General features: G+C 22.9%; 2 protein-coding genes across 4 annotated transcripts; both read left to right on the top strand.

Moving 5' to 3' along the window:
• Window positions 1-35: 35 nt before the first annotated feature.
• LOC122855266 (E3 ubiquitin-protein ligase rnf8-like) lies at window positions 36-2804 on the top strand. The gene is made up of 5 exons (XM_044156492.1): window positions 36-375; window positions 477-613; window positions 687-1506; window positions 1577-1978; window positions 2042-2804. The coding sequence occupies exons 2-5, from the start codon at window positions 491-493 to the stop codon at window positions 2098-2100; spliced, it is 1404 nt and encodes a 467-aa protein (XP_044012427.1). The 5' UTR covers window positions 36-375; window positions 477-490; the 3' UTR covers window positions 2101-2804.
• Window positions 2805-3292: 488 nt separating this feature from the next.
• On the top strand, window positions 3293-11627 carry LOC122855265 (alpha-catulin). Of its 3 annotated transcripts, none has more exons than XM_044156490.1 (11): window positions 5404-5659; window positions 6483-6798; window positions 7230-7419; window positions 7486-7763; window positions 7866-8108; window positions 8250-8510; window positions 8626-9040; window positions 9107-9225; window positions 9300-9629; window positions 9697-9903; window positions 9992-11627. In XM_044156490.1, the coding sequence occupies exons 2-11, from the start codon at window positions 6769-6771 to the stop codon at window positions 10136-10138; spliced, it is 2220 nt and encodes a 739-aa protein (XP_044012425.1). In that variant the 5' UTR covers window positions 5404-5659; window positions 6483-6768; the 3' UTR covers window positions 10139-11627. The 3 variants fall into 3 exon arrangements, with proteins under 3 accessions (XP_044012424.1, XP_044012425.1, XP_044012426.1); XM_044156491.1 differs by having other exon boundaries at window positions 6166-6798; XM_044156489.1 differs by lacking the exons at window positions 5404-5659; window positions 6483-6798 and adding an exon at window positions 3293-3524.
• Window positions 11628-12849: the final 1222 nt, after the last annotated feature.

Here is a 12849-nt window from a genome sequence, read left to right as displayed (position 1 = left end):
TTCTGCACATGCGCAAGTGACAAAAAAAATAATTTGTATTTAATTTTTGTGGTAATAAATACATTTACCGTAATTTTCATCAAGCTCCGATTAAATATTTATTTTCCATCTTATTTTTATAAGGAAACTGTAAAATTTTAATACTGTTAATATAAAGGATTAATAATTAAAAGTAATTAAGAATTTATTACGTATTATTGGTGAAACCATTTGCAATATTTACATTCTATTTACCAATCAGCATCTGTTGTCGTTTCACCAGAATTTTTTTTAGGGACTCTATGTTACTGATTATTTACACTGGCAAATTGTGCAACATTTATGACATGTCTTTATAATTTTGTTAAACAATTTGGATGTACAACAGTAATTTTGGTAAGAATATAATTATAAAGTTTCTTAGTTAACATGTTTGTAAATTTTTGTTTTACTTGTTTTAATAAGATTTATTATTTAACATACATTGTTAATTTCAGTAAAACATTGAGCAATGGCAACTTCATCAAATGAAAACATAAACAAAAGACCTCGTGATGATGAGACAATTCCAGTATTAATTAGATTTGGAATTGAAAATCGACCTGTTCAGTATATTTATATACATAAAAATGAGGTAAATAAATATTAAATTAACCTGTAGATATATTTTTTATGTAAATTAATATTTTTATTGTTTGTTTATACAGTTTAAAATTGGTAGAGGACTTGATAATGATGAAATTATTCAGAACACATGTGTATCAAGATCTCATTGTATTTTTAAAAAAATAAATGATAATGAATGGACATTAACAAATCTTAGTTCATCACCATCTGGTATTTTAGTGAATGATAAAAAAATAGAAGAACCTCGTATATTAAAAGCAGGTGATGTCATTCAACTTTTACCAACACCAGAATTAACATTTACTGTTAAATTTGGTTATAGTGATGAGTCTGATAGCAAAATGATAAAATTAATGTCAAATGAATGCTTGATGGATACTGTTAAACAAAAACAAGATTCATTTAGTGCTCATCAAGATATGGAAATTAAAAAAATGCAAGAACAAATTGAATTAAAAGAACAAGCACAAAATTTATTAAAATCACGTTTAAATGAACTTATTAAAAATCATGAAGAAGTACAAGGTAAATTTGAAGAAAAAAATGAAGAAATAAAAAATTTACAAAATCAAATACAAGCAGGAAATAATCAACAAAATGAAATAAAAACAAATTTAACAAATCTGTTATTAAGATTAGATGAAGAAAGACAACAATTTGAAAAAACATTAACAGCTGAAAAAAAAAAATGGCAAGATGAAGTTAATATGACTAAACAAGAAAAAGAACAGCTTGAAAAAAAAATGGAACAACAAATGAATTTATGGAAAGAACAACAATTAGCAGCATTAGCTAAAGATAAAGATGCATTACAATTAAAATTAAATCAAACTGAAAATGCATTTAAAGAACAACAAGCACTTGCTGAAAAATTACAAGTATCATTACAAAATCAACAAGGTAAATTTGTTAATCATTATTTAATTTTAATGTACAATTATTGTGACTTATTAATTTTTTTATTTTACAGTTGTAATGGATAGTCTTGCTCCAATAATTTTAGTTGATAATGATGGTAGTGAGCAAACAATTGAAATATTAGAAACAATAGATTTGACAAATGATGATGATAAAAATTTATCTTGTAATAAAGAAAAAAAAGATAAGATGACTAAAGCAATGGATGAACAATTTACATGTAGTATTTGTTCTGAACTTTTTTATAAAGCAACAACAGTCAATTGTTCACATACATTTTGTCAATATTGTATTAATGAATGGAGAAAACGTAGTCGTGAATGTCCAATATGTCGTACAATTGTAACATCAATGAACAGAGCACTTGTACTTGATAATTTTATTGATGAAGCTGTTGTTAATTTATCACCAGCTGATCAAGAAAGAAGAAATCAACTTATCAGAGAACGTTATAGTAAGTATTATTTATATTTTTTATAAATTAATATATTAATATTGTTTTTTTGTTTATTATTAGGTCCTGAAAAACCAGTTAATTTGAAAAATGGCAGAATGAAAGTTGCCAAACGTCGATAGATACATGGTAGTATTACTTTTGATAAGAAATACCAAAACTATTACCTCAAACGAAAGACTATTTACTTTTAGATACTTGTAAGTTTATTTTTGTTATAAAAAATTAATTTTTATTCAACAATATTATGGTATAACTTAAACAACACTCAATAATGTTTAAAAAAAAAAAATTTTCATCGAAAAAACTCTCAAAGAATCTTATTAACCATAAGATTTTTATAATTATATTATTTTTCTTTTTCTTTTTGTGTTTAAATAAATAAATAAATTTTGTTTAAAATACAAATTTAATAACATTTTTTTTTGTCTTTTAATAATTTTATTATTATCGTCATATTAAAATGTACTTTTTGTCTTTGAAATAATTTATCATCATGTTGTCTTTAATTATTGACATTAAAAAAATTTAATAAAATTAATTTTAAAAATAATTTAATATTTGTAAATATGATGATAAAAAAAAATATTAATTTTTCTGTAGAAGGCTGTATTTTTTTTTTTTTTTTTTTCAAATATTTATGTTTTTTAATAAGATTAAATAATATTTAATCTTGAAGATTAACAGACATGACAATTTCAAGCTGAGTCTACAAAATATTTTTTTATAAATTTTATTTTCATTATATTTTTGCGTTTAAAATTAATAAAATTATTGATTTGTTTATATTTATATTTAAAAGGAAAAAATATAAAATATATTTCAACAATATTTTAATTAGTTTAAATTGAATTTCTTTTTTTTTTAATTCTAATATGTTCTAATACCAAAAACCTCTCTTCTTTATTAATTTTTTTTTTCGAATAAAATTTAAGTAAAAATTAAATACAATTAATTAATTAATTGAAATAATTTTAATATAATCAATAAATAATTAAATAATAATCCCAAAAAATTAAAACAAATTACTTTGATAATTAACATGTTTAAATAAATTTTTTCAACTAATTCAAATTGTTGAATGTTTTTCTATTGATGTTTTTTCGATTGTTATTTTTTTCTGCAAATTTACTATTCCATTTACATTTTTTTAATTTGAATTTTTAGTTAATCTATTATTTGTTTAATTATAAGAACAACATTGTCAATGTTTTCTAAAAAATTTCAAAGCTTTTGAGCTTTTATAAAATATAAATTTGTTATTGTGTACAGAGTTTGACATATATATATTTTATTGACAGTGCTGCCCTTCGACCTACCATGAGACATAATCATAACACTTCTACAATATATATCAAATAAAATTATAATTTGCCGGTACAAAAAGTGGGTGTATGAAGAAAAATATTAGGTTCTTGTGTTTAGCTAATTTGTAAGGTGATATATTAATTATCAAATAATGGAAACACTCGATTCTGTTGATCCTGCTTCTTTGGAAATTAAGACTCGTAGCATAGAACAAATACTTCTACCATTGGTTAAACAGGTAAGGTAATTTAAATACCAACAAATATGACACCACCTATTTTCGTATGATATTTTTAAATATTCTACATTATTTTTTGTTATTAAAATATCTATTTATAATGTTGACAAATATTATTTGTTGTCTACAAATAAATACATAACCTACAAAATTTATTTCTATTTAAAGGGTGAGGTATGATAACAATCATTTCGATTATTTAATTGTTTATTTAAACAATTGAAAAACCAAAAAAAATTGTAAAATGTACAATTCTATTTATATCGTATAATATTATTACAAAATTTTTTTTTTTTAAATGTAAAAAAATGTAATGAATCTATAAAAAAAAAAAACAAATAAAATAATATTTATAATTTTTTAAATTTGTACCATTTTTATTAATTGAAATTAAAATTTTTTTAGGGTACAATTCATATGCATTTAATAGAAAATAATTTTAATAAAATTTCATAGTTTCAAAATAAAGAAAATAGATGAAATTTTTTTTATTTCAGTAAATAGTTTTTAGGGGCATGCGCTGCTCATTAAAAAAATTGAAAAAAGTTTCAGGCTATTTTAGGAATATGTGCATAAAGCACGACAGGTGATAAATTTTCATCAACTTTAATATCATATTTAAATCATTTTTACTGACTCATCAGATTTTTTATTTATGTATTTTTTATAGCTGTAAATTTTTTTTATATTAACGTTTTTGGTAAATGCATTTTTGATGTAATTTTATTTTTTTAAATTGCAACCAAAATTCAAATGCCATGTGGTAATCATGAAGAAATTCTTTGGTTTTTTTTTTTTTTCTACTAGCGACACAGATGAATTAAATTTGAAATTTCCGCGATGTTATTTTCGAATTAATTAGAAAAATTTACCGGCAAAAATAGGAGTAGCTATTAATTGAGTAATTTTTCTATTCAATTTCGAAATTTATCGCATAGAAAATTCCGTATTCTATCGAAGCTTGAAATTTTTAGAAAATCCGTTGAAAATTTTTATTTGTAAATGTATTATGAAAGCTAATTGATCAATTTAAAAATTAACAGCAATTAATTTAAAATTTCTAAATGAATTTCGCCACAGAAATAACCACATTTTCATCGAATTTTTTCGAAAACATCTGGCTGCAACCGCAGAGCCAATTGTCAATTAATAATTGTTGATTTTCGGTGTTATATTTCAAGGTCAATTATCGAATTTTATCACATAAAAAAAACTTTAAGCTTGACAGTGTGACCTCTTCAGTAAATTTAATAAATACGCTTGCGCCTGAAATATACCAACAATTTTTTCGTACACACGCTATATTGACTCCCACTTTTTATTTTTTTACATCATCATAATTTTTGTAATTACAATGACTATAAAAAAGCGTAATAAAAAAGGAATTTCATTAAATGAAATATTTTCTAGTAAAAATTTATATGATAAAAATTTTTCAGATAATGTCATTTTAAATTAATTTTTAAAATTTCATAGAAAAATATTTCTAATATATATTTAACCCTAAAATGTCAATCTATTTTAGAAATTAATTATTGTACTTTATCTAATTGTTTAATAAAAAAAAGCTATTAAATTTTTTTTAAGCACAAAATTTAAATTTTTTACAGTTAATAATTTGAATTTAAAAAAAAACGTGAATGAACGTTTTTTTTTTAATTTAAAAAAATATAAATTGTATTAATAGCCCAAATGAAATAATAAATAGTTAAAATTTTTGAATTGAATTATTTGATAGGATAAAATTTGTTGCAAAAAAAAATATATATATATTGACATTCATGATGAACATAGGTGGTTTGCTTGGGTATTGATTGTTGCTAGGAAGATGCGCGCTGTGCACAAAAAGCCTGCTCTTTATACTGATCATTATTACCAACAACTAACTCTTGGTTTTTAGTTTTTCTGTCTTTTTCTATTGTACGTATCAGCGCTTTGATTTTTAACACACATTATCGTTACTAGTATTATTCAGTCTTCCTTAGGCACTTGATAGGCAAACACCAATTTATTTAAAAAATAATTAATATTAAGCCTAACTTAATTTACAAAAATTAAAAAATATATTTAGCCTTATTTCAAGGAAAATTACAATGTGAAATAAATTAATACATATCATTTAATTGATATCAAATGTGAGATTTAATTATTATTAATATATATTATTCTTATTATATCAATTAGTGAAATTTTTTTATTTTTTATTTTCTAAATACTTCAATGCTAAACCACAGAACAATAAAAATTTTTTAATTTAATTTCATTGCGTGAAAAACAGTGAAAACTAGTCAATAAAAATAGTTGTATTATATATGGGACATTCCAAGTGAAATTAAGAAAAACATTTTCCTTGCCAAATTGTTGCACAGATTTTTTTTTTTTCTTAAATTCATTTTCATTGAGAAAAAAAAATCAAAAGACAATAATACAAATTAAATTTCATTAGTTTAAAATGTTTTTTAAATATTTTAAAAAATTTCTATAAAAAAAATCACAATTTTTGATGACAGAAAAATAATTAAAATAAATAAATTATGTAAAAAAAAAAAATTTGCCAAGGTAAGAAAATAGTCTCTCCTGATTTCATTTGGATTTTTCCATATATATAGTAATACATAATTTTACATTGATCTTGAATTAGATGTCATAAAATATGTCATGGACTTTTCAGTGTTATAATAACAATAATAATTTGTGATAATGGAACAATTATATGTAGAAAAATATATCATCGAATTAAATTCTTACAGTTAAAAAAAAATCCTTCAAAGATTTATTTATAAAAACTGTTTATAGTATCTATGGCACGTTTATGTTATGTAGTTTTAAAAAAAAACAAATATCAAAAATTATATTAAATCAGTTGCAAATATTACATGATGATTTAGAAATGATATATTTTTATCTAGAAAAATAAAAAAAGAAAATTATTTTAAATAAAATTTCTATTTCGTACAGTTTTATGATTGATCGTGAATATAATTAAGAGATACATATACTCTTTAATTAAATTAAATCCATGAGAAAAAAATTCAATTCAACATGAACAATCAATGAATGACTGAAAAATTAAAAAATATATTAATTATCGTATTAAGACTGATAGCAGAAGAATTTTCATCATAAAAATATTTAAAAAAATTTAATTAATACATTGATTTAACAAAAAAAAAAAAATAAGAGGGTCTCTAACAACGAGGACAATTTATTCATCAAAAAGAAAAATAAATATAAATTATTAAAAATGTACGACGGAGGAAACACAAATTATCAGGTATATAAATTTTTGTTTTTATGCAATCAACAATGCATGTAGTTTATAAACAAAAAAACAAAAAAAAAATTACTATAACTTAGTGTTTTAGTAACAGTGATAAATAATTGATTTTATATATTATTTTTTATGGTTTATTATTTCTACCAAATTGTCGAAAATAAAATTTTAAAATTATATTTTAATTCATCAGTAATTATTTATACGATTAGTGTTTAGTGTTCATCAGTTAGTATTAAGAATTTTTTACTAAAAAAAAAAAAATGATAAACAATAGTTTATTTAAATTAGATATTAATTAGTCAAATTTTGTTGAAAATTTGACATGTAGATGTTTAAAAATAATTAATTAAAATCAATGATGACAATAAATTTATATATTTTTTTAGTTACAAGTTGTATTAATTAATAAATGTTATTTTTTTCTTCAGATTTCGACTCTTGTATCACACAGAGAACGACAATTATGTTCTGATAGAAGTTTACTTGCTGTGGCAAGAGTTGGACAAGCAGTTAATCTTGCTGTTGAAAGATTTGTAACAGTTGGTGAAACAATTGCTGATGATAATCCAGAAATAAAACAAACAATGTATGAAGCATGTAAAGAAGCAAGAGTTGCTGGTAAGTATTTCAACTAAAAATCAGCAAAATCTTATCATTATAATATAAATTATTTAAATTATTCAGGTGGAACAATAGAAAAATTATGTGAATGTGCAGTAGATGATAGTCTTGCTGATAGAAGTTCTGTTGTAAGAGCAGCAAGATGTCTATTAGGTTCAGTAACAAGAGTACTTCTATTAGCTGATATTGTTGTTGTTAAACAATTATTATTAGCTAAAGATAAAGTTGCACGTAGTCTTGGTCGTCTTGAAAGTGTTTCAAATTTTACAGAATTTGTTAAAGCATTTAGTCAATTTGGTGCAGAAATGGTTGAACTAGCACATTTAACAGGTGATAGACAGGTGAGTAATTGATTAATCATTACTTGAATTATTATTTGGCTTTTTTTGCCAATTAATCTATCCAAAATATTTATATAATAACATGTATTTTATATTTTTTAGAATGATTTAAAGGATGAACGACGTCGTGCACAAATGGCAGCTGCTCGTCAAGTACTTGAACGAAGTACAATGATGTTATTAACATCTAGTAAAGCATGTTTAAGACATCCAGAGTGCCTTTCAACTAAAGAAAATCGTGACACTGTTTTTTGTCAAATGAGAAGAGCTATGGATTTAATACATTATGTTGTTAAAGATGGAGTTCTTGATTGTAGTGAATCACAATCATATGCAAGTTCTCAGGTATACACTAAAAAAGTATTTTAAATAAACAAAAAAAAATCGAAAAAAATATTTATTATTAAACATCTGTTCATTTATAAATATCATATTTATGTTTTATCATTTTATATATGTGTATTTTTTATTTACAAAAATTTACAGAGTCCTCAGCAAGATTGGGATAGCAGTACAGTATGTTCAGCCTTGAAACAATTTGAACGTCTTGTAGAAACAACAAGAATAACACTATTAGTGCCAGAATGTAGAGATAGTTTAACATCTGCACTTGACACTGTAGTTGAAAGAACACAAGATTTTACTGATAGTGCATATACAAGTCACGAACATAGAGAAAATATATTACTATTATGTGATCGTGCTAAATTGGAACTAAATACACTTTTAAGAATAGTAAATAGTATGGTGAGTTAATAAATAAAAAAATTGTTTTTAATTATTTTTTTTTTTTCAAAATTATATAATAGATAATTACTTAATAATTTATTAATAAAAAAAAGTATATATTATATATTATTAGCAAACATTTGATAAAGATGCTTGCTCACCAAATTCAGAAATGGAACAAGCTGTATTAAGTGTATTAAGAGGTACAAGAGATTTACGACAACAATTGGCAACAACAACAATGGAACAAGCTGGTGATCTTAGTCAAATAACAAAAGGAGGTCAAGAACTTGTTTCAACAATAAGAAATCTTGCTCTTAATAGTGAACTTGATAGATTACAAGAAAATTGTGATCGTTTTCATGAATACATTGAACATATATTAGAAGTATGTAAATTATTAAGGCACATTGCACTTTCAGAATCATTACAAGTATCAGCTAAATTTACGGAAATTAATTTACGAATATATGGTCCACAAGTTGTTACTGCTGCATATACACTTGCAAGGTATCCATCAAGTAAAATTGCTAAAGAAAATCTTGAAGGTAAATATATTATTGTATTAATTTCTAAATGAAATGTAAAAAAACAAAATGATTTTATTTTTGTAGTATTTGCGGATATGTGGCAATGGCTTATGTCAGATGTAACAACAGTAGCTAAAGATGTATTAGAACTTATACAAAGTCGTCCGGAAAAACAAGTCTACATGTCATTACCAAGACCTGGTGTAAGAAATATAAATTAATTTAAAATCTAGTTTTTTCTTATTGATCTATATATTATTGTTTTTTTTTTAAATAGAAACATGGAACAACTAGTAAACCATTAAAACCAGTAAGACTTGATAGTGAAGAACAAGCTAAAATAGCAAAAGCTGGACTAGAAATGAAATTAATAACATCAGAAATGGATGCTGAGACAGAAAAATGGCAAGAAAGTGGTTCTGCATTAGAAGAAAATAATGATATTGTTAAAAGAGCAAAAAATATGTCTTCCATGGCTTTTTCAATGTATCAATTTACAAGAGGTGAAGGAGCATTAAAAACAACACAAGATCTTTTTACACAAGCTGAATATTTTGCTGAAGAAGCTAATAGATTATATAAAGTTGTTAGACAATTTAGCTATCAGGTAAATGATTTATAAATTACAATATAAAAACATATTATATATGTATTTTTTATTTTTTTTAAAAAAGGTTCCAGGTGGATCACAAAAAAAAGAACTATTAGAAAATTTAGATCGAATTCCAACGTATGTACAACAATTACAATTTACTGTTAAAAATCCAACAGTTGGAAAGGCTGCAACATTTTCAAAAGTTGATAATGTTATACAAGAAACTAAAAATTTAATGAATGTTATATCAAAAGTTGTAACAACATGTTTTGAATGTGCAACAAAGGTAAAAAGAAAAATAATATATAATAATTTATTTATCAAAAGAAACAATAGTAAAATATATAAATTTTTTTTTTTTGTACTTTTTTTAGTATAATTTGGACTTTCGAGGTTTATCAGCACATGGATCTGGTTCTGGATATAGAGGTGGTGAAAATGCTGGTGATGGTGATGGTACTGGAGTTGGAGCAGATGGTATTAAATCAGGTTCAGCACCTGGTAGTGATCCGTCTGTCTGACAGTTTGGAATGGCCCGTCGGGCCAAAGGTGATACACGTCGTACTCGAGTATCATTTCTTTTATTTTAAAAGAAATATATACTTTATATTTATATGCGTATTTAAATGTCAGTACTTTGAGAATGATTATGTCTGTTTGAGTATTATTTACTGGACAATAGTTAAAAAAAAATAACAAATTTTAACAATCAGTATTTATTTATTATCAGAAAAAAAATAATAAAATACATTTTGATAATGCAATAGAAAAAAATAATATACATGTCTGTATTTTAAATTACAAAGCCAAAAAATTTTTTTTGATTATTTTGCTATGTACAATGCTTCGACATAGTTTAAACCAATAGTTAGAAAAACAATTAATTCATTTATCAAATTTAAAAAAAAATAAAAATAAAATACCATTAATGGTAATGTGTTCCCCAACCCCTACCTCCCAACCACCCACCACCCTGGTAAAGCGAATACTTTTATAAGAAAGATTTGTAAATAAAAAATTGTTCAACATATGTTATAAGTCATAAAAAAAAAAATCATTTTTCACCAATCCATAAATATGAAAATTTAAAAACAAATTTAAAATATTTTTTATCGTAAAAAAATATTATCAAATGTATGGATTAATAAAACATACTGGCTCAAATTGTTAAGCAATTTTGAAATGCCATGAATACTTAAATTTTATTTATCAAAAAAACAAATATATCTTTAATAATAATTATCTCAAAAGTCTGATTATTCATGGAAGTAATATCAGTGGCATCATGTCATTTCATTTTTTTTTTTTTTCATTGTGAATATTGAATTTAAATATATCGTAAATTAATTTTATAAATTTATCTCTCTAATACTTGTATTATTTTGAATTTAATATTTTCTTGATATATTAGAAGACAATAGATTTATAGAGCTTTGAAAAATTTTTAAATATTTGTCGTTTATCTTGACAATAAAATTAATTTCACTTAATAACTTTTTACTGGTATATAAAAAAAAACAATTTATATAAATCTCTTGTCATAGTAAAATAAGTTCAAAAAATATCAAAATTTGTTTTTTATTTTTTGTTAGATATTGAAAAGTAAAAAAATATATATATCAAAATTATGAAAGTTTTAATAACACCTGATTCATCGATTTATGTTTATTTATGCAAATTTTTTTTTTTTTTTTATACATTCATCGACCCAGATTAAATGTCTTATGTACAGAAACGTCATTTTTTTCTGGCGTGTTGTCTCTACTTATCGTTAATAAAAATTCAAATTGTTAAGCTGTAAACACATCGTTTAAAAATATGTGAAATCAAATTCTATGAATAAAAAAAAAAAAAAAGAAAATTTTAGAAATGATAATGTTAAATTCAAATTTACTATGTCAGTTTAAAAAAAAAAATATATGAAAAAACAAAAATGACCAATTTTTATTGATTGACATTATTAATATCATGTGAATATTTCAGCAATAAAAATTTCATGATTTATTATTATAATTTATGAACAAAAAACTAACATTTTTTTTTCCTATTTAAGATTCCTTGTAGAAATTATCGTAAAAAAATTTACTAATTAAAAATATACACTGTCATGTATGAAAAAATATTTGAAACATCATTTTCAGTTTGTTTCATCATTTAAATTTATTTGTAGATTTTTTTTAAGTCATCTTGGGTTGATTTGAAAAGTTTTTAAGAGCTTCCTCGACAATTGCAAGACAGTTATGTGTCGAAATTAATTTTTGCAAATAGAACATAATTTCATGTTAAATTGTCGGATAAATATTAATCTCTTTACGTTTTCTCCAGACCTTCAAAAATTTAAATTATTAATAATCACAATAGCCATTTAATTATGATATTCACCAACTTTTTGATAAAAAAAAAACCATAAATATTAGCCAGGTTCTATTACCATTAATTTAATAACTAAACCATTAAAATTTTTGATTCCAGACAAGTTAGTTGAAATAAAAATTAAATGATTAAATTTACTAAATATAAAAATATATTAATTTTTTCTTTTAATGAGCCATATTCTTTAATGAACTTAATAATCTTCTAAATTTTGCCATATATGCCTCACAGACTTTATTTCAGATATTAAAAAAAAATTCCGGATTACGAAAAAATTATAGAAAAATTTTCAGATTATTTTTACCATCGATATTTCGATTCTCGACAACTATTAGAGATAACACGAAATTGCCTATTAATTTTTTCAAAAAGACTATTTTTCGTTCAACAGTAAATTCTGACAATAAAATTGTTCTTTTTATTTTTCATAATTTTTAATACAGTGTATGTATTAATTTTTTATTTCGACTTGCTTAAAGAAATTTTGATATTTTTTTAAAATTTTTGGATGAGCAATTTGGCAATATCCAGTATATTTTTTATTTAGAAAATTATTCTAATTGTAATAATTGTCTAATTTTAATGAAGAAAAAAAGCATGACAATCGATTAATAATCAAACATGACGAGAAAGATAATAAAGTAATCATTTTCCACTATTTTGTAAAAAAAATTCATTTAGTTTGACTTGGTAACATAAGACTGGGCTGATCTATGGGACGTTGACTCTTTATAATCATGGCAGAGAAAATGTGATAAGCAATCGGTTAAATTGGGAATTATAAAAAAGAAAATTTTCGAAATGTTTGTTATTCTTATGTCGTAAATCTTAGCCAAGAAATGTTAGCTGTATGATGAAC

Source organism: Aphidius gifuensis, linkage group LG4 (genome assembly GCF_014905175.1).
Source record: "Aphidius gifuensis isolate YNYX2018 linkage group LG4, ASM1490517v1, whole genome shotgun sequence".
Classification (NCBI taxonomy): Eukaryota; Metazoa; Arthropoda; class Insecta; order Hymenoptera; family Braconidae; genus Aphidius; species Aphidius gifuensis.
Note: the sequence above shows the minus strand (reverse complement) of the source record. Positions and strands in the feature narration are given on the sequence as shown.

What these genes read in the sequence shown, in the direction of transcription:
- LOC122855266 (XM_044156492.1), top strand. Translation starts at nt 491, where the DNA reads ATGGCAACTTCATCAAATGAAAACATAAACAAAAGACCTCGTGATGAT. An exon ending in TTTATATACATAAAAATGAG is followed by an intron (nt 614 to 686) that starts GTAAATAAATAT and finishes TTGTTTATACAG; the next exon opens with TTTAAAATTGGTAGAGGACT. An exon ending in ACTTATCAGAGAACGTTATA is followed by an intron (nt 1,979 to 2,041) that starts GTAAGTATTATT and finishes GTTTATTATTAG; the next exon opens with GTCCTGAAAAACCAGTTAAT.
- LOC122855265 (XM_044156489.1), top strand. Translation starts at nt 3,438, where the DNA reads ATGGAAACACTCGATTCTGTTGATCCTGCTTCTTTGGAAATTAAGACT. An exon ending in AATCATATGCAAGTTCTCAG is followed by an intron (nt 8,109 to 8,249) that starts GTATACACTAAA and finishes AAAAATTTACAG; the next exon opens with AGTCCTCAGCAAGATTGGGA. An exon ending in TTAGACAATTTAGCTATCAG is followed by an intron (nt 9,630 to 9,696) that starts GTAAATGATTTA and finishes TTTTTAAAAAAG; the next exon opens with GTTCCAGGTGGATCACAAAA.